At 33.0% G+C, this 27,433-nt stretch overlaps 1 protein-coding gene across 1 annotated transcript in view; it reads left to right on the top strand.

The window, feature by feature from the left end:
• Window positions 1–27,433, top strand: part of LRRIQ1 (leucine rich repeats and IQ motif containing 1) — a 112,025-nt gene that overhangs the window by 22,776 nt on the left and 61,816 nt on the right. Inside the window, exons 12-16 of the mRNA XM_087934520.1 lie at window positions 524–651; window positions 13,023–13,096; window positions 14,643–14,736; window positions 18,393–18,563; window positions 23,712–24,164. Of these exons, the coding sequence (XP_087790646.1) occupies window positions 524–651; window positions 13,023–13,096; window positions 14,643–14,736; window positions 18,393–18,563; window positions 23,712–24,164 (920 nt within the window). The remainder of the gene's footprint in view (window positions 1–523; window positions 652–13,022; window positions 13,097–14,642; window positions 14,737–18,392; window positions 18,564–23,711; window positions 24,165–27,433) is intronic.

Genomic DNA, 27,433 nt, shown 5'->3' on the forward strand with positions numbered 1-27,433 from the left:
ATATGATAATGTTCTTATATGCCCTTCAGCGTGATAATTAAAATACAATTTATGTTTTTGATTAAGTGTCAAAAGCATATCAGATAACTGAAAAAATTATGAATGGGGCAAATATTTGATGATAAGGAATATTCTCCTATGATAGAGATGTGTAGTAGCTGGAAATTTGTAGCTTGGAGAGAAGGAATTTCAGTTTTCGTATAGACGTGATTCAGTAAATTTCTTGCATCATGCTTAAACTTTAAAATGTCTTTAAACTATGCTTGTGATAACTAAGTAGTACAATGGTATTATAATGGAACACATTCCCATTCCCTCACTTCACCTCTATATTAGAGACTTAATCGAGACTATGAATTTGATAGCTTTTTGCTGTGATAGTTGTATTTAGGATTACTGCTGTAGTAACTGTAATTGAAATACAAAGATTTGCATTAAGTAAATTAGTACATAAAGATTATTTATGGAAGAAAAAAAATCAGCTACTCTTAGACTGTTTTGTTAATTACTAATTTACATTTAGTTCCCCAAGTTGGAAAATCATGTTTTGCTAAGAGAATTATACTTGGAAGACAATAACATATCCAGATTGGGAAAACTTACTGACTACTGGCTGCCTTTGCTACAGATACTTTTCATCTCACAAAACAGGTAAAATTAACACATTTTATTGGGGGAAAGGAGTTACAAAAAAGAGACTAGTACCCTACATTTTCCACTAAATGCCAGCATGGGAGTGTAAGTTATTGACATCTTAGCAGCCAGCCTTGAATGATGTTACAAGCTTTCACTGGATTAATATATAAGGCATGAAAATATAACTTATTTTAGGCTGAAGGCCATGCTTAGCTTTGAATTATTTTCTGAGCTTCATGTACATGATACTCGGATACATCCAATTTTGATATAAACCAAAAGGATTGGCAGAATCCTCATAGTCTGTTTTTTCATTTGTATATAATTATTTTTTGCTAATTGCAACTGAATAAGTTACCATAAATGTAAGGCTGTTTAGCCAAGATATTAAACTATCATAAAAGCTAATTGAGTAGCAAGAAATGTAGTAAAGGGACATCAACCATAAAGCAATGTGATATATCCATTACTAAGTTCTTTCTGTTAATCCACATCTGAGCTGTCGCATTATAATTGCCTGTTATAAAATGAAATAAATTGCAAAATTGTATTTTTTATTAACTAGATATCTCTGATAAAATAGAAATATGAAGTAGGTCCTGGTTTCCTTGGAAATATAACTTAGCTATCTTTTTTAACTAAAATAAAAAGGTAAAATAAAAATTCTACTCTGATTTGATTAAATAGGGAGTCCTATAGAAATTAAATCTATATTATGGTAAATAAATCATGGTTCATGTGACTTTTTCATTTATGTACTACTAACATTTTTACCCCAGTAGCAGGTTTCCATAATTTAAATTAATAAATATGTCATAACCAAAATAGTATTGGATTATGGGTCCACCAAATCTTTTGTAGATTTAGAATCTTCAACACTGTAGTATTCAAAATACATATTGTCATGTACGGGGGTGGGATTCTACCAGTTTGGCCCGGTTCGGGAGAATTGGTAGCTCCAAAGAATCAGCTGTGAGCAAACCAGTTCACTTCGACAATCAGCTGTTGGGCCCGCCTGTCCCGGTTCTGGTCTGTGCTTTATTTCCAGGTTTTTCTAGCTCAGCTGATTCGCATGACACAGCAGATTGCTACATGTCAGCTGTTTTACACACAGGACTTGCAGCAGAAGGTGAATTGTAAATGCTACATGCACATGCTCACCAAACCGGTTGTTACACTGGTTGAACCTCACCCCTGGTCAGGAACTGCATTTTAAAACAAAATAATAACACTGTATCTACCCTACATTCAATTGTTTTTTGTAACTAAAAATCTATGAAGGATTGATGGAATACAACTTCTGTCATTCCGTGAAAATTTACAGTACAAATCTAAGATGTCTATTCAGAAAGAGGTCCAATTATGTGAAATGCATAAGATTGAAGTAAATCAAACTGAATTCAAAAGGATTTACTCTCAAACAGACAGAATAGGATTGCGGTTTGAATCTCAAAAATCTTTGAAAGAAGTGGGTTCTTACATAGCGGTATTTTTTTTAATTTTTGCTTTTTGTATTAAACATTATTGAATGCCTTTCTTATTTGTTTTATTTTTTTATGATCTGAACAAAACATCCTTCAAAGAAAAGAAGCAGATCTGGGTACATTTTTTCTGACAGGGATATTTTCCAGATCTTCTTTTTCAGACTTTCTTTTAAAGCTGGAAATATAAAAGCTTGAGACCAGGATCTTCTGAATATAAATTATATGCTGTACTACCAAGCTATAGGCTGTCTTATATATTTCAGTCCATGATACTCTCTCATACCCCACTTTACCATTCTTTTTGATGCTCTATGTTACAGTTGACAGCTGGTGAAGTACTTCCTGTTGTGTGGAAGGAAGTACTTTGTCATAATCACTGAGCAGATATCTGGCTGACATTTCTAGTAGCAAAAACTTCCCATAAGTCTGCTCTATGCATCAACATCTTTAACATAAATCATTTAGGCAAAAGTGAGAATGAGGACAAAATGAATAGCCATGACTATAGATATAGCTAGAATGGATGACAGTATCAGTAAAATAGCAATATGCTGTTTAAATGCTGATTAAAGCAGTAAAAAAGTAATATCAGTAACTGATATTTGTCCTTTCTTTATCAATATGACTATGTTCTAAGCAGCTCCATATGCTTTTCTATAGCATAAGTGGTTGGATGTTCTATACAGAAAGGATTGAATGTAATTAAATAAGCTGTTGAAAGAAAAGCTGTTCCTTTGCTTTTATCCTACAGTTGTGGAGTTTTTGCTGAAGAGTGTGCATTGACTGTCTTTTCCTCTTTTGTTGATTGCAGGAAATCCTTATTAATGTTAGGATTGTGACTCCATATATTTCTTAAGATTAAAGATCCAAATAGGAAAATCAAATTTGAAAGTGATAAATAAAAACAAGTCTTCATCTTTAGTTTAGGAAAAATGATTTTAAGTGTTAAAATGATGCCAAATATAGTTTAATTATCAGAATTCAACTGGTAATGCCTAAAGATTTCTGGAAACATTGCTAACATTCCAAATATATTTTAAATGCAAACAATTGGACAATACACCCATTTGACTCATTGTTAGAACATTGAGAACTCACTACAAGAGGTTTTTCTTTTTCAAATAGAAACAATTTCAAAAGTTTGTGGCTCTGTTTACATGCTATATTAAAATATGATATATTTGTTTACCTGCTGGCCCCAAATACTGTACAAACCAGTATTTGGGGCCAGCAAGTCAATTACCTTTTTGAATGCTACAGGTGATTCCAATTTATTCTCAAATTGCAAGACTGAAATAACTAGGATTCTACTTAGATAATAGTATATCTTAACAATAATAAATAAAAAATTGCATATATCATTTTTGTCAATAAAAACCAGAATCTTTTCATTGGAGTTTCTCAGTCATTGAGGATTGTCTGCGCAGATAATTAATTTAGGAACCTAATTCTTATCTTTCAGCATGCCATGTTTTTCAATTCTTTTGCACAATTGTGCTAAACAAGCTTAGAGCTAAGAATAACTTCTTAGAATTCTTATGAATAACATACTAGACTCAATTAATACATATTAAATAGATTTATGATTTTATATTGCTAAGAATAGTGTCACACCATCTTAATGTAGGTTCCACCTCTTTTATATATGTAATATTTATAAATGTAAATAATCCTGTTATAGATATATAAAGGAGGCATGGTTTGCATCACAATGGCACCACACTGCTCTCCTCCCTTGCCTTTGCAGACACCTGGTCACTAGTTACCCATTTTTCAAAGTCCTCCTTATATTTAATGATTTGCACTCATAGATTTTTTATTAGATTCTATTACTTAAATTACTATTTCTTAGAGAAAGTAATATATAAACATATTAAATTAGCCTTGTTATCATTTACTGAAACTGTGCAACTGCTGTTACCACTTGACTGAACCAGAATATCTCCTGATCATTAACAGCTTACTATATAGCTGGTGCTTTATGGCCTGCAGTTCTCAGAAGTTAGCATTTGTCAGACAAGAGTAAATCCACCAGACAGTGTATGCTTCTATTGAGAATTTGGCGAGCTATCCAATGACATCAGTAGATGGAAAAAATCTGAAGTGTTAAATATCTCATCCTGAACCCTGCTAGTAGTAGTTTTATTCAGAAATTCAGAAATTAATTCCTATGAAGTAAAGTTGAAGGAATTCAGTAGAATCAATCAGATAAGACTGATGTGGAATATGATAGCATTCTTTAAATATTCTGAAATGTTACAATAGAGTAGGAGTGATTATATAAGAAAAATAGAATAGAAACAAAAACATTTAGTAAAAAGTGCAGACGACGAGGTTCAGGCTAGAATGTGAGAGGAAATTTCTGGCTGTTGGTCTGTAGAACATGCTGATGCCTGAAGTTGTGAGTTCCCCTTAATTAGGTTTGCAAACACAAAGTGAATGGCCATTTGTTAAAAATACTTTAGAATATCCATTGTCATTGGGGCAAAAATGCTTTTTGAACTTTAGGCACTGTACAATGTACTTACAATGGGGAGAATTTTTAAACTCACAACTGAGCTACTATCTTAACGTGCATGCCCCTAACTACGTCTATTCCAACCACAAGTGCCTTAAATGCAAGCTACTCAATGCAAGAAGCCTTGTAAATAAAATACCTGAATTTCTCCTCTTACTAAATATGGCTAAATTCGACATTATATTTGTCTGTGAAACAGGGCTCAACGCATCTCTCCCTGACTCCATTACCACAGTAAGAGACTATCATGTTTACCGATCAGATCATGAAATCAATAGAGGAGGTAGTGTTGCTATCTTCTATAAAAAGTCCCTATATCTAAAAAACATCCAAGTGACCCAGGAGCTTGCTATTCCTGAGACCATCGTCTGTGAACTGTCCTTAAATATCACATTTCAGTTCTTACTATGTTACAGAGTCCCTGATTATGACATCGAACATGCAAACAAGCTAAATACACTACTAACATGGGCAGCATCGTGCCCACACACTTTTATCTTTTGGGGTGACTTCAATCTACCTCATATAAACTGGATCCTTAACAAATGTACAACTGAACCCACACATGCAATCTTCTACAATGCAGTAACAAATCTGGGACTAGAACAATGAGTAACCAACAACACTAGACTTAACAATTGCCTCGATCTCATCTTCTGCAATAATTTGAATTCAATTTACAGAATACAAATTAAAGAACCCTTTTCCAACAGTGACCACAACGTGATTGACTTGTGTCTCAACATACGTCCACACAAAAATCATCACAATGACGGAATCCCCAATTATAACTTCAAAAAAGGCAACTATGATCTTATAAACAACGATCTCTCATCCTTTGATTGGCAATTTCTATTCTCTGGATGCAATACTGTAGAAGACCATTACAACATATTTTTACTTGAAGTCAAAAGAGTCATCAAACTATATGTACCATTAACAACTCCCAAAACCAGAAAAAACAGATTACCCAAAACAATAAGGAAGGTTCAATCCAAAAAGAAATCACTGGCGGAAAAACAAATCTTGTCACGTTGTCAACTTCAAAAGCCAATACAAAAATTTATGCCACCAGATAAAAACAATGCACCAATTATCACATTAAACAAGAAGAAAACCTTCTACGCACCAATTCTACCCATGCTTTCTACAATTTTATAAACAACAAACTAAAATACTCAAGGTCCATCCCACCCCTGAAAGGACCTAATGGCAAAGACTGCAACGACGATACCATCAAAGCCAATCTCTTTAACACATTCTTTGGCTCAGCATTTGTAAACAGCAATGGATCAAGCCCAGTACTTCCTATTTGAACCACAGACAACTACAATGATCTAATACATATCGATTTTACAGAAGATATTGTTGAAAAAGCACTGTGCAATCTAAAACCATCTCTATATATTGGACCGGATGGAATATGTGCCTACTTCTTAAAAAAGCTACCCACTGCCATAGTTGAACCTCTAAGCATAATCTTTGAAAAATCTTTCAGGACCAGCTCCTTGTCAAATCTATGGTCACAAGCCACGGTCATCCCCATCTTCAAAAAGGGAGACCCCAGCCTAGTTGAAAATTACAGACCAATCTCTTTATGTTGTGTCACCTGTAAAGTCATGGAATCAATTATTAACCAATCCATCATCCTCCACTTAGAAACAAACAAGCTACTCTCTAATAAAAAATTTGGTTTTAGGAAAAAACTATCATGTAATCTGCAACTCTTACACTGTAAAAACATATGGACTACACAACTCGATCAGGGCAAAGCAATAGATGCAATCTACATAGACTTCTGTAAAGCCTTTGATTCAGTGGTACACGACAAACTACTCCTAAAACTAAAATCTTATGGTATCTCTGGATACCTGCATTACTGGATAGAAGCATTCCTGTCAATCAGACAACAAATGGTCAAAATTGGGAGCATCCTATCAAATTCTGTACCAGTCAACAGTGGTGTCCCCCAAGGCAGTGTTCTAGGACCAACTCTTTTCATACGCTACATAAATGACCCTGTGATCATATTAAGAGCAACTGCGTTCTCCTTGTTAATGATGTAAAGCTATTCAACACCACAGACAATACTGCTACCCTTCAAAAAGACCTTGACTATGTATCAGAATGGTCAAACAAATGGCAATTTCAAATCTCAACAAATAAATGCTCTGTCCTACATATTGGCAAAAAAAAATATCAGAAAATAAAATACAGGCTGAATAGTCAAGACCTTGTTGATGATCCAAACTCTGTCAAAGATCTTAGAGTATTCATCTCTAATGATCTAAGTGCTAGAGCCCATGGTAATTACATAGCCAAAAAGGCATTAAGAGTTGTTAACCTAATCTTACATAGCTTTTTCTCTGGTAATATTACACTAATAACTAGAGCATACAAAACATTTGCTAGACCAATACTTGAATACAGCCTATCAGTCTGGAACCCACATTACGTATCTGCTATTAAAACAGTTGAGAAAGTCCAGAAATATTTCACAAGAAGAGTTCTCCACTCCTCTACTCGTGGCAGAATACCTTATGCCACCAGACTCGAAATTCTAGACCTAGACAACCTAGAACTATGCCGCCTTCGGTCTGATCTAAGTATAGTATATAAAATCATATATTGCAATGTCCTACCTGTTAATGAATACTTCAGCTTCAACCATAACAACACTAGAGCACACAATAGATACAAACTCAAGGTTGATCGCACCAAACTTGATTGCAGGAAATACGACTTCAGCAACAGAGTGGTTAATGTCTGGAATACTCTCCCTGACTCTGTGGTTTTTTTTCCCCAAACCCCAAAAACTTTAACCTTAGACTGTCTACCATTGACCTCACCCCTTTCCAAAGGGGTGCATAAGCACACCAACATGCCTACTGTCCCTGTCCTATTGTTTCTTTTATATATATATATATATTTATTTTTCTTATATGTATCCATGTATTCATAACTATGTTTTTACTTATACCTATTATCTTGTATGCAGTTGATAAATAAAAATAAGTAAATAAATAAATAAATAGATTTTGTTGTAAATGTTGTAAAATATGATCGTGTAGGTGAGAAGTAAATTGTATTGTGAAGTTTTCATTTTTTTTTTCACCTCTTATGTAATTATTTCAAGGTACCTTCAGAGTAAAATAGCTGAGAAGGACTGTTTTAGTGGATCCTGTACTAAGCAGGGAGATGCCTGGGAGTAAAGTACAATATTAATAGGTGACCCTCCTGGCTATGACCTTGGCCATGCCTATTTCCTGCTCAGGTACATGTTGCAATTTCTAATTGTGGCAACTTTTCCACTGGCACTGCCTATCTTCCTGGAGAAAGGAAATGCTTTGACCAAGCCTCCTCACCAGCTTGCAAAAGAAGAGAAAGGTGTGCCATATCTCTCCTCAGTGAATGGGAGATTACCTATTCACTACAAACTCCAAAGTCCCTTTTCTGATACTACAGCTTTATGCAATACCTGAAAAGTTATCACAAGAAGGTCACAATCTGCTCTCTTTTATTCCATATTCTATATAAAATATATATTTAAGTTACACAAAGGTTCATTCTGATTGAGTGTTTGGGAAGAAGGATCTTTATTTGAGCATAAACCACTTATCTAGAGAAGAGAGAAGTGTTCAAGAAACTATAGCCTTCTATTGGGATTGCTGTTTGTTTCTATGTTTCTATAGAGTCAAAGGGAGATATTGTCTCTTACAATTCTATGTTTCTGCATCTCACTAAAAGTAAGTTCGGTGAGATTTATCATCAGCTTATAAATTTGTCTAACATTGAAGCCTTAACCACATGTGTATCTTTTAGAATTTGAACTGAAATAGTAATTTGAATTATTATGTTACCCTACTGAATATTTTGGAAAATGTGCTAAGTGAAACACAAAATAAAATACATTTTAGTTTATTCCTTTTTGTAAAAGAAAAGTTTGTTGCCTTTTAAATTTTCTAAATTAGTCTATTCATATATCTTTAATTCATTGTTAAAATGGATATGCTATCATTATAAATAACCTAACAAGTCAACTCAAAGATCTAATGTTTAAACTTCACTTTTTTGGGGGGTGGAAATCTGTTGATATCATGAAAAACCTGCTGTCATCAAGCAGGCAAATAGTAATTGTATTTTGGATCCAGGACATGTTTAATATGTTTATTGTAGATTTTAAGAAACATTCTTTTTCTCTTCTGCATATGTGTAATTTCAAGTATATTTCAATTTTACTTTTTTTATACTTGTGTTGCTAACTGTCCAGTTTTTCTGAGTGCTTTGAGTTTAAATGATACCAGAAAAAGGAAGCTATTGGATTCTTTAAGAATATCTCTTTGGTTTTGTGTCGTCTTTGTAATTTATATCCTTTTAAAGCCCAGGGCTAGTGGGACAAGGTCAAGTGGTATTAAGTTTTCTGTAATGTCTTTTGTTTTTCTGGTTTGAATTTTCCTTTAAAAGAAAAAAGAAAAGGACAAAGACCGCCAGTGAAAAGGAAACTATAGAGCGTACAATGTGAATTTTATATTAAAACAACAGGTTAACTATTGAATTTTCTACATCATACTACTCTAAATGCCATTATAAAACATAATATATAGTGTAAAATTTACCAAGCAGATAGTTACTCAAATAAAGTTATTCTATTTTGCCTTAGACTATAATTTTACTGCATAGACAATACTTATTTTACAAATGAGTAGTACACTTACCATAAAATATGTTTGAATAGTGATTAGGAACACCATCAAATCAAAATTTGAGTTGTCAGCTGCCAAACTGATCAAGTAATTAAGCCTCTATAATTCATGATAGCCATAATTTAAGTTTTTAGTAATGGATGTGCTTCATTAAACAATTTGCTGAGCATTACTGTTAATTGTTATGCCCCAAATTATAAAGTATTAATCTCCAGTTTTTAACTCTGGTAAAGTAAACATAACATTTGGAAAGAAAGGATAAATTGACCTGTATCTCAAACATCTCACAAATATTGCCTTGCAATCTATCCTCTACAAAAACCTTCCATCTTCCATAATTACAGTTTTCCATTTGTATTAGTTTTTCTCTTTACAAATTTGGGAAATGTAGTAACATTTATCAAAACTAAATATCAATTTAAAATAGCAAATCATGATGCAAAGTATTTTGCCTCACCCCCTAGAATCTACTTTCCAGAATTCATTCTATAAGAATTAATTTTAAATATACTTTAAGCAGATAATTCATTGCTGAGTTATTTTTGCTGAGAAAATCAGTGAAGGATTAGCAGAAAATCAAAATGTCAGAAGAAAGTGATTTTAAACTTTATGTATATTCTACAAATTGGAGGTAAGAAAAAGTTGTACCATTTTTAACAAAACTTACTTAGAATAATAGATTAGAGATATTTTTTCCATCACTAAATATTTTCAGTAATTTCTGATCAAACTTCATATATTTGAGATAAACAAATACAGTTTTAATATTTAACACTTGCAGTACTGTTCAGTTACATTTAGAAACAGTAGATAATATGACACCATTGTAGAACAAAGAGAAGCATAAAGACAAAAGGAAATCAAAGATGTGTGATGTTCAATCCAGCTGATTTTCAGTTAATGAATCTCAGTCAGAGACATTGATAAACAAAGAACCCTATATTGTGACACCTAAATAATGACACAATTTAAAAACCCCTCTATATATATTCAGGTTCAATACACCATATTTTCAATTCATTTATTTCATTCTTTTTCCTTCTTTCTTTCTTTTTTTTTTCAAAAATAGTTTTTTGTCACCTTAAAGTTCAAAAATCTTTCAGATAATGAAGAGTAAAATAACAATGCCTAGATTTGGGTTTGGGATGGACAAAAGCAAACACAGAATCCATTTTGAATGTATAATTCATATTATGATTTGCTGTGAGAAATAATCAAGTAACCTGTGGAGGTGTCAGATTGCAAAACTTCAAATGAGAGACTGGCAAAGTGACTGAAGAAGCAATAGATGTCTCTGCTCTTTTTCTTCATCTGCTTTGCAACTTGTTGGAGTAACTGTTCCTTTGAGAAGTTTGTGTTTCCCTATAGTTACAGTTCTCTTCCATAGATTTGTCAAATAAAAATAAATAGTGGTATATAATTTTCTGATGTAGCATTATATATTTTATAGCTATATAGTATTATATTTTTACAGCTATATTAAATTGAGCTGGGCCCCTGTAGACTACACAGATACATCTGTATTAATCATGCTTTAAAGCATCTGCAATGTTTTCTTAGCAAAATATAGAAGCAATCTGACATTTTGTTCTTTGTAAGTTTTCACCTACCCATTCTTCAGCCCTGAAATGCCCTGGTGTTTGCCCATCCAAATACTAATCATGTCTAACCCTATTTGGTTTTTGGGAGACCAATCAGGTACTGCCACCTGTTATGATGCTTTCTTTGTTATCTTCTTTCCTATAGATTGGATTTTAGCATTTATTCATGTTTTATGTGCTCCAGATTTGTAAATGTTGTACTAAGTTTAAACATCTTAAAAGTGTTTTTATCGTGTTGGTAAAAGGGATAGCATTAAGTGCCATAACAAAACTATGTATGTGCCTGCCCAAATTACTTAAATTTTTCTCTATTTTTAGTTGTGGGGAGATGTCTCTTTAGTTTAATTTAGTTATTCAGTCTTGTCATCATCCCTTCAGGTGATCCTGAGCTCAAGCCTTATAGTACATAGATATGGAGATATTTGCTGTAGAACAGATTAAAATATGTATATTTACTCCACCAAAATTTTATTAAATATCTTGGAAATCTATATGTGGGCTAGTAGAAAAAGGTATGTGTGAATGTATGTTTGAGGCCAAAATAATAGAGGCCTCTTGTTGACTGATTATTACTTTTACTAAACATGTATATTGTATAGCTTTTATAATAAATACATTAATTCTTCATTTTGAAGTTTTACAAAGAAAAGCCAAGAGAAAACACAAACTATTTCAAATGAGATTAAAAAGAAAAAATTAAAGAAATCTCCAGGGAAGATAATTTGATGAGATTTGTATAAACAACATGATATTCTGGTTTACCAGACTGTTATGATAAGTGTTTTGAGGATAAATTTGTACAACTTTTGCAAAACATAATGGATCTTATTTTAAGGGTGGAAAGATGCTCGAGACTTAGATGATTCAGAAAGATGCGAATTTAGCATTACTATACAAAGAGGGACAGGATTTGATTATTATAATTATTGACTTATTTTAAATTATTCATAATGATTTCAGTTTATAGTTTGTAAATAATGTTACAAGAACTTTTTCATAAAGATAATATTGATTTTTACCTAAAAATGTTAAAAGACAACATAGAATTGTGCTAGATATTTTAGAATATTTTGAACATCTTAATTGTATGCAAAGAAAACATTGAACAATTTGAATTGTACTTTCTATTCAAACTTTTAGAAGAAATGAATTTTGTAGAGAATTTATAAAATGGCTAAATAAATTTATACTTCACAGTAGACACAAAAAAGCCCTAGTGATCTTAAGAAGTTTAACAATCCTAACACTAAATAATGCTATTATGTCAGAGAAGCCATTTACTCATTTAGTATCAGGAAACCAATCAATAGTATTTGATGAGGTTGGGGTGTTATTTTGTTCAAAAATTTCCCCTGAAGAAAAAGTACATTATTGCAGTATACTTTTATATATGTGTGTGTGTGTCTATTTATTTCTCTGTCTGTCTATTTCTCTATATACACACACATGTGTATATACAGGGAGAGAGAGAAATTCTTATTATATTGACTGGACAATCAGTTGTCTGAAATGGTATAGGTTCTCCTGCTTGAGCAGGGAGGTGGACTAGAAGACCTCCAAGGTCCCTTCCAGCTCTAATCTAGTCTAGTCTAGTCTAATCTAATCTAGTCTATTATTTTTCATCTGGTGGAATTTTTAAAATGGTAACATCAGGAAAGACGTGATATAGAAACCTAAGCAAGGTACTTTGTCAAAGATGTTGCCATTCAAACTAACTCTAACTATCCAAGTAAAATACATCTATTGCAATCCTTGGCATTTTTTTCTAGTTAAGAACTTTTTCCTCTACTTTATGGATCATCTTTATTCATCTCTAAGGAAATCATTCCTTTCTTACTTTGAAAGCCTCATCTCTTATGCAATTGCTGGCACCTTGAAAAAAATGTTACCTTGCTACTTAAAGGAAATGTCCACAATTTAAGGCAGTTAATAAGCAATTTATAAGTTGGTAACAGATGATGAATCATTGCCTGACTTCTAGCTACATTTGGCCTGTTATATGCTAGCGCCTAGAGGGTAGGTGTAGCTGTACCACAAATGTCTATAAAACTCTTGGTTGATTTCTTCTTTTTTCTTCTAGTTTGACACAACTTGTATCTCTTTTTTCGTATGTTTCATTGGAAAAACTAAATATAAGCAACAACTGCTTACTAGGTAAGTTTACAAGATAAATGGGGAAAATATTTGCAGTTTCCAATGCCGCATGATAAACCATATGTGAGTTTGATTACTAACATATATCTCAAAAAAAGGCTAAAAGCTTATTTTTCTCTTCCCATTATATATAAAATTCAGTTTGGCAGTCAGATTCATACATTATTCACTTTTTAACATTGAGCATTCCTGTTAGCTTTAACCATGGTGAAGGTTTATCTTATCGATAGTCCTTAACTTTTTTAATGGCCATTTGAAGTTAAGGCCTTGGAAAGAGGGCTTTGTGGCTGTAAAGCACTTCCAGCCATCTTAAAACATTGTGGTATTACCGCTTCTTGAGCATTTGACAACTGGCTTGCATTTATGATCAACTGCAGCATTCTGCAGTCATGTGATCGTGATTTGTGTTTTTTTATGGTTCTAACAAAAGACATTCATTCAAGAGAATGGATTTGTTAATGACTTAGAGCCACATTATTTCTTCACCACCACCATAGAAACAGTTAACAAATTGGGAAAAAGTCAGGTCTGGTCATGTGAGTGCCTCAACTTATGACCACAATGACTTACAACCAAAAGTCTGGGTCACAGACGTGGCATTCAGCAAGTTCTGACCAGTACAGGAGAACCGGTAGCAGAAATTTTGAGTAGTTCAGAGAACCAGCAAATACCACCTCTGACTGGCCCCACCCCATCTATTCTCTGCCTCCTGAGTCCCAGCTATTCAGCAGGGTCTCCTTTTGTTGTCCTGCACAAGAGAACGGAGCTGGAAAGCAGGTTAGTGGGGTGGGGAGGGAATAGGATTTTACAGTAACCTCCCCTTGCCACACCCACCAAGCCACGCTCATAGAACTGGTAGTAAAAAAAAATTAAATCCCACCATTGCTGGGTTCAGTTGTGATTTTAAGTGAAGGACTACCTGTATTCTATAATGTCTAATATTTATGGTTAAGAGGATTTGAACCAAGGTTTTAATCCTTTTTAACTCTATATTTACTAATAGTCCTTGTATATTGTGAATTATAATTATGTAGATGCAATGTAATCTTGTTTAAGAATATTTTAAAAATGAGAAGAAAGTATTCTGATTATTCCATAATTTAATGGTTTTTTTATTATATACATTTCAAATTTGATGAACGACATGTTAAGGAAAGAGTCTGAAGAGGTAATATTTAGTATTTCAAAGATAAATGGTGTATTCAAAGCATTTATGTACAATTAGGATACCAATAGATTTTTAAAAGGAGACTATTTAATGGAATTTGAAACAGAAAATATACCTAAATTAGGATTAGAACCCTCCAATGTAATTTGTTGCCATTTTCAATTTTGACCAAAGTGGTTCCAATGATTACAATGTTATTAGAATGTAATATAATAAATTAAAATTTAGGGATTTCATTTCATTATCCTTTAAAGAGGATTGAAAGAGTGTTCCCAGACATAAATATTTCACTGTATTCCGTATTTGATAGTTATTTGCTGTGATCCCTGTTAATATATTTATAATTATTGATATTTGTTTTGTCCTTAACAAATGCAGACCTGAAGACTCTCATTCAATGTCTTGAAGGCTGTGATAGCCTAAGGGAACTATCTCTACTTGGAAATCCTCTTCTTCAAGAAGACAACTGGAGGTAAATAGATAAGAGAAACTGGGTATGAGATACATAGAAGTAGGTTTGATCCGGGTTTTCAAACTTTTACAAGTCATGGAACCTATTTGTTAAAAAATAATAACTCTTGGAACCCTTGATCCTCAAAATGGCAGCCATGATTCTTTTTCACAGGAGAATAAGCCCTGCCTTTTCCCCAATACCTTAGAAAAATTGCTCTGGATGCCCCTTGCTGTGTTTGAGTAAACTTTTTTTTCATCCTTAGTCATTCATAAAATCCTATCAAATACTCCTGGAACTTTAAGATTTCACAAAACAGTTTAAATAAAAGGGAAATGGTGAGAAGAAGAGTAAAAGCATGACGATCTGATGTAGCAATAGCCTTTTCATGAAGAGGTTTAGGGTAAAACATAAATTTAAGGTTAAAAATATAATAATCTGTTATGATTGGTTACAGTAATTATCACAAACCAAGCTAGTCTGTTGGATGGAAGAAATATCTGTTGCACTTACTTTTAACTGAAATGAGAATTCCTTAATGACAAATCAGCAGTGTTTAGTGACCATTTTTTCTTATTGATTTCAGTGGGAATGTGTTCATCCTATTTCAGCCTCTAGCCGCATAAAATAGTTCTGAAGAATGTGGCACTGGCCCCATAAAATAGTTCTGAAGTATTAATGAGAGCAGATTAATTCATGTTATTCTTATAACTATAATTTACAATTAGTGGAGATCATTTAGAATTACCAACATATGCAAACTTCAGAAAAGGCAAGGGCTTTGTTTTACATTTGTTTTGTTTGTTAGCTGACGATATTAAATACTTAATGGTAGATTACATGGAATGACTTACATTTTCCCTCTTTAGAAACTACATATGCTTATTATCATTTGCATTCATATTTGTGTTGTTTTGCTTCCATACTAATTATTTTTTATTATTTTCCCTTAATAAGAAAATTGGAACAACTTATGTTTGATCTGTGCTTTGATTAGGAGGATATTTTAAACAAATTAAGTTCAAATTGTATGAAATATGTATAACAAAATTTAATTTCTATTAGATTTCTATACATTTATTTAGTTTTGTTTCCTAAGCTTTTTAAAGAATCCCATTTCAATCATATTTTCCATATTCAATCCATTGATTTATTCAGTTAGGTGTTTTCTTTTCAGTTGTACTTAATATGCATCTAAGCTTTGTTAATACATTCATAATAGTTTCACTCTCCTATATTTAAATTTACTTTAGCTCATTCTGAACTGATAGCTGTTCAACATAATTTTGGATTGGAATAATCATACATTTGTCTTCTTCAACATTTCATATTTATTTTCTTCCTTTGTGGTTTTTTTTTGGGGGGGGGCAGGCAGGGGGAGGATGCTATGCTAATTGTAGAAGGTAGAAAATGGGAAGTAAAAATCCAACTCATTTTGAGTTTTTAAAGCCTTAGAACTTCCATTTCTGTTTTGCTACAACAGTACCTTCTTTTGTATTGATTCTGTCCAGTCCAGTATTAACTAGTAAGATTGAAATATAAATTGTCAGATGTCAGATAATTAGCAGCCTTAAGTACTCTACAAATTGTATTTAAGTGGAAGCATTAGTAATCATAGATAGAATCTATTTTTAATAATTTGCCGTGTATTCAGTTCCTGTTTATTTTCATTTTCATTTCTCAAATAATTCAAAGTGGGTTTTTTTGCAGCTGGATTGGTCTTCTGCCATTTTCCTCATTTAGCTTTACAGTTTGTTTATACTTATGCTTCCAAACTTTTTGGATTATTTTTCCATTATCTCTTTTCCCCATTGAGCTTGGCTAACATAGTTTTCTATTTTTCTAAATCTGTTTTTCTAAACTTAGTCATTTTAGCTGTGCATATGTGCTTAGGAATTTCATTATTGATTGCAAAGTTAAAAAAATATTAAATAGAGCTTGAAAGCCTTTAAACCATGAGATCAAAAATCCTTCTCCATTAAATACTGCTAATTTCTTGCAAGTAACAAAAGAGAAATAGGTTTTTTTTTTAAAAAAATGGTGTATTCTTAGTTTGATGTATTCTTAATTGGTGTATAATTGCTATTCTACCTAAATTCAGTTTAAAATAACTCTTGAAATTCCAGAGTCATCAAAATCCTCCCATGCTGCTTGGCCATTTGAGCTTTCATGATCAGAGAAAGATTAATTTATCTAATGGGATACTATAAAGTATGGATTTGTTGAATTCAGCATTGACAATAACTGCAAGCAATATGTTTCAATGAACTTTACATAACCCCCGATACCAACAAAGGAATTACTTATAAAAGTTCCCAATTGGTTTCTTACTTTCATGTCCAGCCAGTGATAACACTGAAGAAGCTGAAGTACTGAGAAATCACTTTTTGGAAATTAAACCCTAAGATCTGTTTGAGCATTCCTCGAGGGAATATGTTTCATTGCAATAATGATTAATAGAACCTCTTAAGTGACAGAATATTCACCAGGAAGTTTTCACTAAATGAAATATTGATTCAGCCCTCACTAGCAGAAACCCAGCTGGAAAAACTAGATCTAAGATCCCATGGCTCTAAGAAACCATAGTTTCCAACATAAATCAACTTGATATGGCACCTTTTGAATATCTCATTATTCAACATCGTCTCCAATATCTCCAGACACCCTATTCACAGTTATTCATTTAACATTACCATCTGACATGTATGCACTTGTGAAAAGGAAATACCGATTTTAGATTTAATTTTTTGTTCTGATATAAATTGGAATTATGATTCTAATGATATATATTGAAACACGGTATATGAGTCAGCCAAAACTTGAATCCATCATGTTAACTTTGTGGGGCTTAAATATGTGCTTATTTTTCTATTCAAGTATCTGGAATCCTTGGCCAGATTTTGTCTAAATTTTCTTTGATAATTGATTGTCACACTTGGCATAAGAGTCTATTCAAGCTAGCCTGGAGGTAAAAAGGGTCTAGTTCAAGAAAATATTCCATAATCTGTAAGTCCTTTCCATGAAAGATATTGGACTGAATAGCACTTTTTTTCCATTTCCTTTTTCTGGATGGTGTTCTGCTATTGATGCTGTGAGGAAGGTTGTTTTTACTTAATCCTTACAGAATCATCACTGGAAATAGTTCTATAGATCATCAAATGCAACTCACTTTGTATCATCTGTAGGAACCTTATGTAAAATATCCTCAACAAATGTCTAATTAACATCAGTTTGAACATATCCTTGAAGGGGAGTCCACCATCTCCTTAGTTAATTGATTCCATTATTAAACTGTTTTTGCTGTGAAGAAAATCTTCAACTGTTTTCCTTTAACTTTAGACATCCCATTTCCTGCAATCTGAGAAGATAGAGAACATATTGTATCTTTCTTCTGTGTGATATCCCTTCAGTTACCTGATATACAAAATCTCATAAATAAACAAGGGTTTATTTAATAATTGGACTAGCTCCAATATCAAGGTGCCAGTTTCAGCTGGGGAAGCAAGCATTCTCAGCAGTATTTAACCCCATTGTGCTTCCCGTCTTGAAATACTAAATTCTGTTTGTTTAAGACATTGCTGCCTTTCTGTTTTGAGGTTGTAATAATCAATTTTCTATGTAACATGCTTCCTAAAGCTAACTTGTGCTAAAGTTATGGTTTCTATGTCATTTTAAAGATGCTGCTTGCTCAAAAATCTGCCCACTTTGAAAATACTTAATGATGAAAATGTACATTGTGATGTAGAAAAGGTTTATGAAAAAATCTCGAAGTCAGAAACATTTGCAGCATTTTGTCAAGCTCAGATTCAAGAAATTGTATCACTCCACAAAAAAGCTACAACTAGATTGTAAGTATTTACAGTTAGTTTCAAGAATTTAATTTTCAAGGTTTTTGTTCCTTGATGCTTATTATTGACTGAACAATATATACATTGGAATAACAATATGGTAGAAAAGTGATGAAAGTCTATTAACTGATTCTGACATCTTTTAGAAATCTGATCAGATGGAAATACCCATCACAAGCTTACATGAAATTCAGTAATCTTTCTTCATTTCTACTGTTTTATGTTCACTAATCAATTAGAATTAATTACATGGATACTGAATTAAAGAATCCTAATGAAGGCTTGTGCATTCTGAACTGCTAAATCTAGAAGACTCCTAGATATTAGGAAATAGATGAGTTATACTTTTTTGCTAATATCTGGTAGTCATCAGGATTTTTGGGATCTAGTAACCCTACTTAAGAAGTTTAATTAGTGCAAAATATGTGTATAGGACAAAAGTAATACATGAAATGATGCAAAATAGCATGATATTATATTACATTTCAATAATATTGAAATATGTGCAACTACTATATGTTGCATATTATACATATGAAATACCTATGTGTTCAATTATATAAGTGCAACTGTACTGTGTCTGTATAGAGCACACATGGGCAAACGTACAGCTGTGAGAAAAAGTCCTGCATGCTTTACAATTTACGGTTTACGGTTTATAACATTTTTGGGATAGGCCATTGGTTTTATGATATTTTATGTTAACTGCTATGCAAATATTGTTATATTTAAATAAATACTGGTGGTTTTTAAGTGAAAAGCATAAGCTTTTTGCAATTTGGGGCTATTTTGACGGGGTTTGTGAATTTTCTTGCATGCTTACAATGCATGCTTACAATGACTATGAAAACAGATTAACTGATGCATACCCAGTGGTATATGTGTTGCAATTACTAAGGCCAATGCTAGTGTTTTGTTAACATTTTTATTATTTGTGGTCCTGAAAAGGACCGTTTAGGTAACCAAATATGGTTACTAATATGAAATTGGCCAACCCTTATTGCTTATTACCAGGTGGCATCGCTTCAGCATAGACTATATATGCCTTTGCACATGATCTTTGGTGACAATGTGGTGCCAGGCTGCAATAATGGATTGAGTTAGCGCCTGCTTGGTCTTCAGATGCTTCTTGCTTATTTCATAACCAATCTTGGCCCACAAGTTCTTAATTGGGTTCAAATCCGGGCTCTGAGCTGGCCAGTCCAGGAGTTGAACACCATGCTTCTTCATCCACTGCTGGATGGACTTGGCTCGATGACAAGGAGCATTGTTATACTGGAAGTAAAAGTCCTTCCCTACAAGTTGCTGAGTTGAAGGAAACAGTCTTTTCCAGGACTTCATCATACTGCTTGGAATTCATGATTCCTTGCACGATTGGTATCCGAACAATACCAGAAGCAGTGATACAGCCCCAGATCTTCATGTGCAATGGATGCTTCACAGATAGATTCAGGCAGTACGGCTGGAAATTCTTCAGCTGGAAATTTTCTGACATACTTATTGCAGTCAAGTAGAAATAGCTCTTGTCACTGAAGATGATCTTGGTCCACTGTTTGTTGATCCACTTGGCATACTTCTTGGCCCATACACGTCGATGAGAGCGGTGAGCATCTGTGAGCAAAGGTTTACTTTGAGCCCTGCAGCCTTTGAGCCCTTTTACAAGCAGTCTGCGATGCACTGTGCTTGTGGACACTTTTACATCACCTGTTTCATCCCAAATTCTTGTAATCTGAGTTGAAGTGAACTTCCTGTCAACCATCAAAATACATTGCAGAGCCCGATCATGCCGTTTTGTCAACTTTCTTGGTCTTCCAAAACAGAGCCTGTCATCAACTGAACCAGTTATTTGGTATTTTTCAACCACTCTGCTCACTGTGGTGCAATGGCATTTCACTTTCTTGGCTATTTCTTTACAGGAGTAACTCTTTTCATGAAGCACAATGATGCAATGCCGCTGCTCAGTACTGGTGAAAGCAAAGGCCTTCATCCTTGCCCACAGCCAGAGCTAAATTAAATTTCTTGATGCTTTTCATGCCTATTTATAGTAAGAGAGTATGACAACATTGATTGGCTCATAGATTTAGCCTCTGTGCAGTTTGATTGGTCAGCCAAGGCTCACTGTTGATTGGCTACTTTTGATCCTAACATTCTCGAAAATTCAAGTTGTGTTTGTTTTAGCACATAAACTCACTCAAAACCTTAAAAAGACTTTGGTTATATTAATAAAAATTAATAACAATCCGACTACAGAAATTTTCATCAAAGTACTAATTTTGTGTGGTTTCTATGAGTGAAAAGTTGATTAATCGTGTAAATACAGCTTAAAACTGAAAGCATGCAGGACTTTTTCACACAGCTGTACAAAGTGAATGAAAACAGAAGTGCAATAATTGTTGAAATATCCATAAAGTAACTCATAAAGTGTTTACTTAAAACATTTCAGTCACCTTGTAATATCATCATTCTGCATAAGAATACTCATAGTTATAGATGGCAGAAACCATGGCTGTAAGGGTCAGGAAGAAGGCAATAGTCAGATAGAGGGAGTCTGAGCCTCAGGAAAGAATGTAATATGAATAAGTATCTCAGACTTATTCCACAAACCTTAGTTCACAAAAAGATAAATGGAGTGGGAAGAGAAGCTTATTCCGTTACTATAGCTTACAATGAAAATAGTACTGACTTACTTGGCATTGGTTTCCTAATCTGCTCTATCTTGAAGGACTGATGGTAGTAGATTTGAATTTCAATAAAGAAGGTGTTGCTTTATGTGGCAGTTCAGTAATCAGCTACCTATGTTTAAATTTATTTCAGTATTTTTTTTGAGATCATACCAGTGATATGTCCTACAAGAACTGCTTAAGTTTTTTTTAAATAACCTGAATTTTATAGTAGAATATATGTGTTAATTACAAATCATTGTGGTAAATGTATTGTATTTGGAAATTAGAAGAAGCACTTAACCAAAAATGTGACCAAGATTATTGCTGGTGTATTTTTTTCAAAAATGTACTCAAATTTGCTCTTAAAGAATTTAACAAAGATTAAGGCTGTGATCCTAAATAAAATAAATGGCAAAATATGGGTGTGTATATTTAAATGTGCTCACTGCCTTGACTTCTATAGTGTATAGTATATAAAAGGCAGGATATAAATATAACAATATCCACCTACCCCAGGTCTTTAGAAAGGACTTGATAGGTGAATAAAGTGCCCAATCCAGTTTAATCATCTGGCTGACTGTGCAATGAACCATAACAATCATAATCTAGATTTTAGAATTCAAACAGACAAGCACCCACCACATAATATCCAAGACTTATCTATTATTGATAAGAAAGACAGGTTAGTGGATGTTTTTGTACCTGGAGAAAATAACAAAATACAAAGATCTGCAAATAGAAATAGAATGACTTTGGCAAAAGAAAGCAATGATCATACCAATAGTAATAAATGCCTTTGATACAATCCCAAAATATCTGGAGCAGTCCTGAACACCATCAGCATTGACAAAATCACCATCAGTTAATTGCAAAAGGAGCTTTACCTGAAACAGCTGTGATGGTATTTTTAACACCATCAAACAACAACATCTGGCTATCCTAGGTCTTTGGAAAAGATTCAATAGGTGGATAAAAGTGTCAAATCCAGTATAAACATCTTGCTGATTATGCAAGAACAATATTAGGGCATAATGGGATTTCCCCCCTAAAAAGAGTCCATAAGATTGTAACCTTGATATTATATTCCTAAAGTACAATATGAAACCTCACAAACATTTTGGCTGTTTGACATTTCATTAAATAAATGAGACCCTGTAGTAAGTAAGTAAGTAAGCTGCCACATATAATCATAGCCATGTTTACTAAATCATTTTTTAACACAGAGGTATATAGCTAAATGGGGATGTTCCATCCTGATTCCACATAAAGTGTGTTTGCTCTTGTTTAAAAATTATATGCTTTTTAAAATTATTCAGATCTAATAAAGGTCTGTCAGTTAATCTTCCGACACCTACTTGAAATCAGCTATGCAAAAATGTACTTCTGTTTCACTGTTTTGGCTTTCAACAGGCTTTGTACAGAGGGTTGGAAATAAAAGACCCTAATGGAAGCTGAAACCCTTTTAAAAAGTCACAGTTTAAACAGGTGAAAATGACATAAAAAGCATCTAAAAGGAATTGAAACTGAAGAAATATAAACATTAAAACTCTTTATGAAGTTTAAAGGCTTTTTACAAGAAAGAAGGAGCAGTAAGAATATTAGCAGATGCACCCAGTTATATAGAGTTACATAATATCACTGTATTGTTTATTTGTCAGGGCTTTTATTCTTGGTAGTGATATAACAGACATATGCTCCCTATGTGTGTGTGTGTCTCTCTCTCTTTCAACTGAATTTTCTTTTCTGCAAAGCATTCTACTCAGAAGACAATTATTTGACCCCTCTTAAGTTGGAGAACATAATATAGTAGATAGTATTTAAAATGTTTGTGCTTTCCTGTTAAATGAAGATATGTTGATTTGTTTGAAATAAAGTAATTATCTAATTCACATAAAAATAAATATATAATATTTAAATATTATATAATATATTTAATGCTCTAATTAAAAATCAAATAATATTTAATGCTAAATTTTATATCAGATCATGTTAATCATGACTGGAAATCAGTGACACCTAGGAAGGATATAAGAAAAAGAATCTCAGGCATCAGCAGCATTGTATCATCTCAATGCTTTTTTTCCTACAAGTGTTGTGATAGATGCCTCAAAGTTGGCAGAGTTTTCAATGAAGAGTTACAATGCCACTTTCAGAAGATTGATCAGAAAAGCAAGGTCTTTTCTAGATATTGTTAAAGCCTTACTTACTGGCCCACCAAAAAAAGCAATCTGGCTTGTCCAGATCTGGCTTGTCCAAGCTATAAAATTTATTTATTAAAGCTCTCTAGGGTGATACGGTATATATTTCACCAGGGTTGTATTTTAAGATAGGTTGATTTTTTATTATTATTATTTTAAGATATATTTAGAAAAAATTGTTAGCTAATATATATGTAATGCATTTTCATGTTATTAATCTTATAAACCATTTTGGGAGAACAGGATCCCTGAAATAAATAATAATGTTTTAACTATTTCTTTTCCAGAGATAAATTTTCTGAAGACTCTGTACAGCTCCAGTGTTGGTATTTTAAAAAACTGATGAAGCTTAGTATTGAACATCGTTATGCACATGAATATGGAGTTTTAAACATTACAAAGGTAGAAGAACCAAAAAAACAGGCAGATCATTTAACTCAAGACTTCATAGAGAAAAATAACTTCTTTACCTCAGGTGTAAAAGAAAATAAGCAGGACTCGTTTAATACGCCTAAAAGATGGATTACTTCTGGCCATACTCATGCTGAGTCAATTAACTCCTTCATGACAGTTCCAGAAACAGATGAAAATCAAGTATATAGACAAAAGTATACTCAATATTCTACAAATGACAGTGAGGAAAGCAATGCATTAATCAGTCCTAAGAGAAACAAATTCAACAGGCAAATTACAACCATTGAAAGAGGAAATTACCTTCAACATTTTGACAATTCACAAAAGTAAGATCAAAGGGTCAAACTTTTTTTATGAAAATATAACTGTATCTCTATGTAATCTTAAAGCAGACAACATCATCACTTAGTGCATATACTATACACCTACTTTGACAGCACATCAGTAATAATAGAAACATTTAAGCAGCACACCATCAGCCAGAAAAAAGCAACTACCGTATTACTTTCTAGTTCTACTCTTTCTCTAGTCTGTATAAATATAATTATACTAATTGTACTAAGAATATATCTATAAACATTAAGCTATGCAGTACATTGCAAATCATTCTTTCATAAAGCTTATTAACATAAACAAATCACCTGTCCTTGAAACATTTAGGAAGCTGAATCTCTTGATATATAGCAGGCTGGGGAATTCTGGGAATTGAAGTCCACATGTGTTAAACTTTCCAAGGTTGAGAAACACTGATGTATAGGACTGTTCCAAAGGCTATTTCTAGAATAACCACTTAGCTTTTTGGATGCTCCCAATGGAAGAGAAGTTTATATATGCATATACAGAAACCTAGAAAGTTTTTAAGATCATATTTCTCTGTCTTTCCTTCTGTTGCTTTCTTCTATCTCAGTACTACTTTCTTCTGTCCCAAAGTATTCTAAAAAACAGAATAGTCTCTAATCAACTGCTTTCTAATTCTTTTTGCCCTAGGTTCTTATAAATTTGACATCTGAATGAAATTAACTTTATAAATGACTGAAAGATTATTTTGAATTATTGAGACATTTTCGAAAGAAGTGAAATATGAAATAAATATAATTAATGAAACTGAGCAATATTCAGGAATTTTATCCACACAACAAATTCCAACCTCCAAAATATACTATATTATAGGGCAGTAGATTTATAATTGATTCAGTGACCTATTTTCATATAACTGCCAGATAACGAATTTATCAGTTTTAAAGGACTGTCTATTCTGTTGGCTACAGGGATGTTATGAAACTTATTTGTATTAAATCATTTCAAGAATTCTGCTTTACCAATAGTGGGACAAGAAAAACAAAAGTTTTTCTCAGTATTTTCTCTTCATTTTCTGTTTCTCAGTATTTCTCTGTAGTATATTGCCTCTTGTTTATTTGGTATTTTATTTAAAGCATTTTTACAAATATATAAATATCTGTCTTAGTTAAGCTATCTATGGTGAATTTGTGCTGATATGAATCTTACCAATTTTCATAAAGCACTTTTGAGAGATTTAAGTATCATAATATGAGTACTGTTGCACGCTGCTATTAGTCATTCTTCTGCTCCTCAACCGGAAGAACTCTCCTTGTCTCTATGAATGCCCTCTTTGTTATGTTCCTGGTAACACCTATCCCATAATGGTGAGCTGTGTAGTATCACTGTATCTGCTATCTTCCTAAGGTTGCTAGTGATATAAAACTACAGAAATTAAGCTAGTTGATTAGTGAAATAACATTTCTGACAAAGATAATTCGTGGGTATTAATTTGGACATTTTCAGGATACTGTGGGATAGGCTAGCAAGGCTACAATCTATAATCTGATAGTTGTGGAAAAACTATTATAAATACATTTGTGTATGTTTTCTTGCTCTTTGTGATAGTTCATGACAGAAAAATTGAATAGCAATTGTAAACTGTTTTGGATATATTTTGGCAACATCTTTTAAATTATGTCACAATTTCTCAAGATTTATTAAGAAAGGGTCCAATTTATTATTGCTGATGTATGCAAGTTGCTTTATGTTAAATCTGAGTTAAGGCCCCCTTACGTCAGTATTATCTCTATACTGATTAACAGCAACATTCTGAAATTTTCAAATGATTTTTTTCTCATTCATCTAGAAAGGCCAAGGTTTTAATGGGAGACAGCATGCATGAAACAGCACCAATAATCTTTCACTTTTGTATTTATTTATTTTAATTGAACATACTGTAGATTAATAGATTTTTCAAATGAGGATAGGAAGAAATGAATACACTTAGCCAAGATTTGGAGTTTACTTACTTAGTTGTTCAGGCATGTTTCAGGCACGACTTCCAATCAGATAATGAAAATTTTTCATACTTGAATTCAGTATTGCACAAGCGCTCCTGGAATGTAAGGTTTGTTTCCATAATTAAATATTTGAAGCTGGCTGCACATTAAAAATTAATCTGATGGTGATAACATCTAAAGCTTTCTTTTAGTTCTTATGAGTGAACATTGCATACAAAGCAGCTCCACCAAAATAGAATAGAAAATAATTTTAAGAAAAATATATATTAGTCTACTTTTTTTTTCTTGTACGTAAACCTATTTCATCAATAGTTAAAACACTGCAGAACTAAAAATCAAGGAAAATCTTTAAATCTTAAAGTGCAATCTTTTATCAGCCATAGAAAAGACAAACTGTTGTTTAATTCAGATCAAACAAATTCCCCTGATCAGTGAAAAGGAGGTGTTTTGCTGTCTCCTGGTCTAAACATATAGGTCACCCTGGATTCTACTTTATAGGTAACATACAAAATATTATGGTATATTCTTAACAGGAACTCTTGAAAATATTTTCTCGTTGGCCACTCAATTCATCTGGGATGGATAGAGCACAGATCTGCTCTCAGAAATGTCCTAACCTTTAAAACTTATGAACTGCTTTCAATTACCTTCCTGCCTTATACAGGTGAAACTCGAAAAATTAGAATATTGTGCAAAAGTTCATTTTAAAAAGTTCATTTTTTCAGTAATGCAACTTAAAAGGTGAAACTAATATATGAGATAGACTCATTACATGCAAAGCAAGATAGTTCAAGCCGTGATTTGTCATAATTGAGATGATTATGGCTTACAGCTCATGAAAACCCCAAATCCACAATCTCAGAAAATTAGAATATTGTGAAAAGGTTCAATATTCTAGGCTCAAAGTGTCCCACTCTAATCAGCTAATTAAGCCATAACACCTGCAAAGGGTTCCTGAGCCTTTAAATGGTCTCTCAGTCAAGTTCAGTGGGAATCACAATCATGGGAAAGACTGCTCATCTGACAGTTGTGCAGAAAACCATCAATGACACCCTCCATAAGGAGGGAAAGCCTCAAAAGGTACTTGCAAAAGAAGTTGGATGTTCCCAAAGTGCTGTATCAAAGTACATTAATAGAAAGTTATGTGGAAGGAAAAAGTATGGAAGAAAAAGGTACACAAGCAACAGGGATGACCGCAGCCTGGAGAGCATTGTCAGGAAAAAGCTATTCAAAAGTGTTGGGGACTTTCACAAGGAGTAGACTGAGGCTGGAATCAGTGCATCAAGAGCCACCAC

Source organism: Pseudonaja textilis, chromosome 5, assembly GCF_049901715.1.
Source record: "Pseudonaja textilis isolate UNSWEBS1 chromosome 5, rPseTex1.2, whole genome shotgun sequence".
Taxonomy (NCBI): domain Eukaryota; kingdom Metazoa; phylum Chordata; class Lepidosauria; order Squamata; family Elapidae; genus Pseudonaja; species Pseudonaja textilis.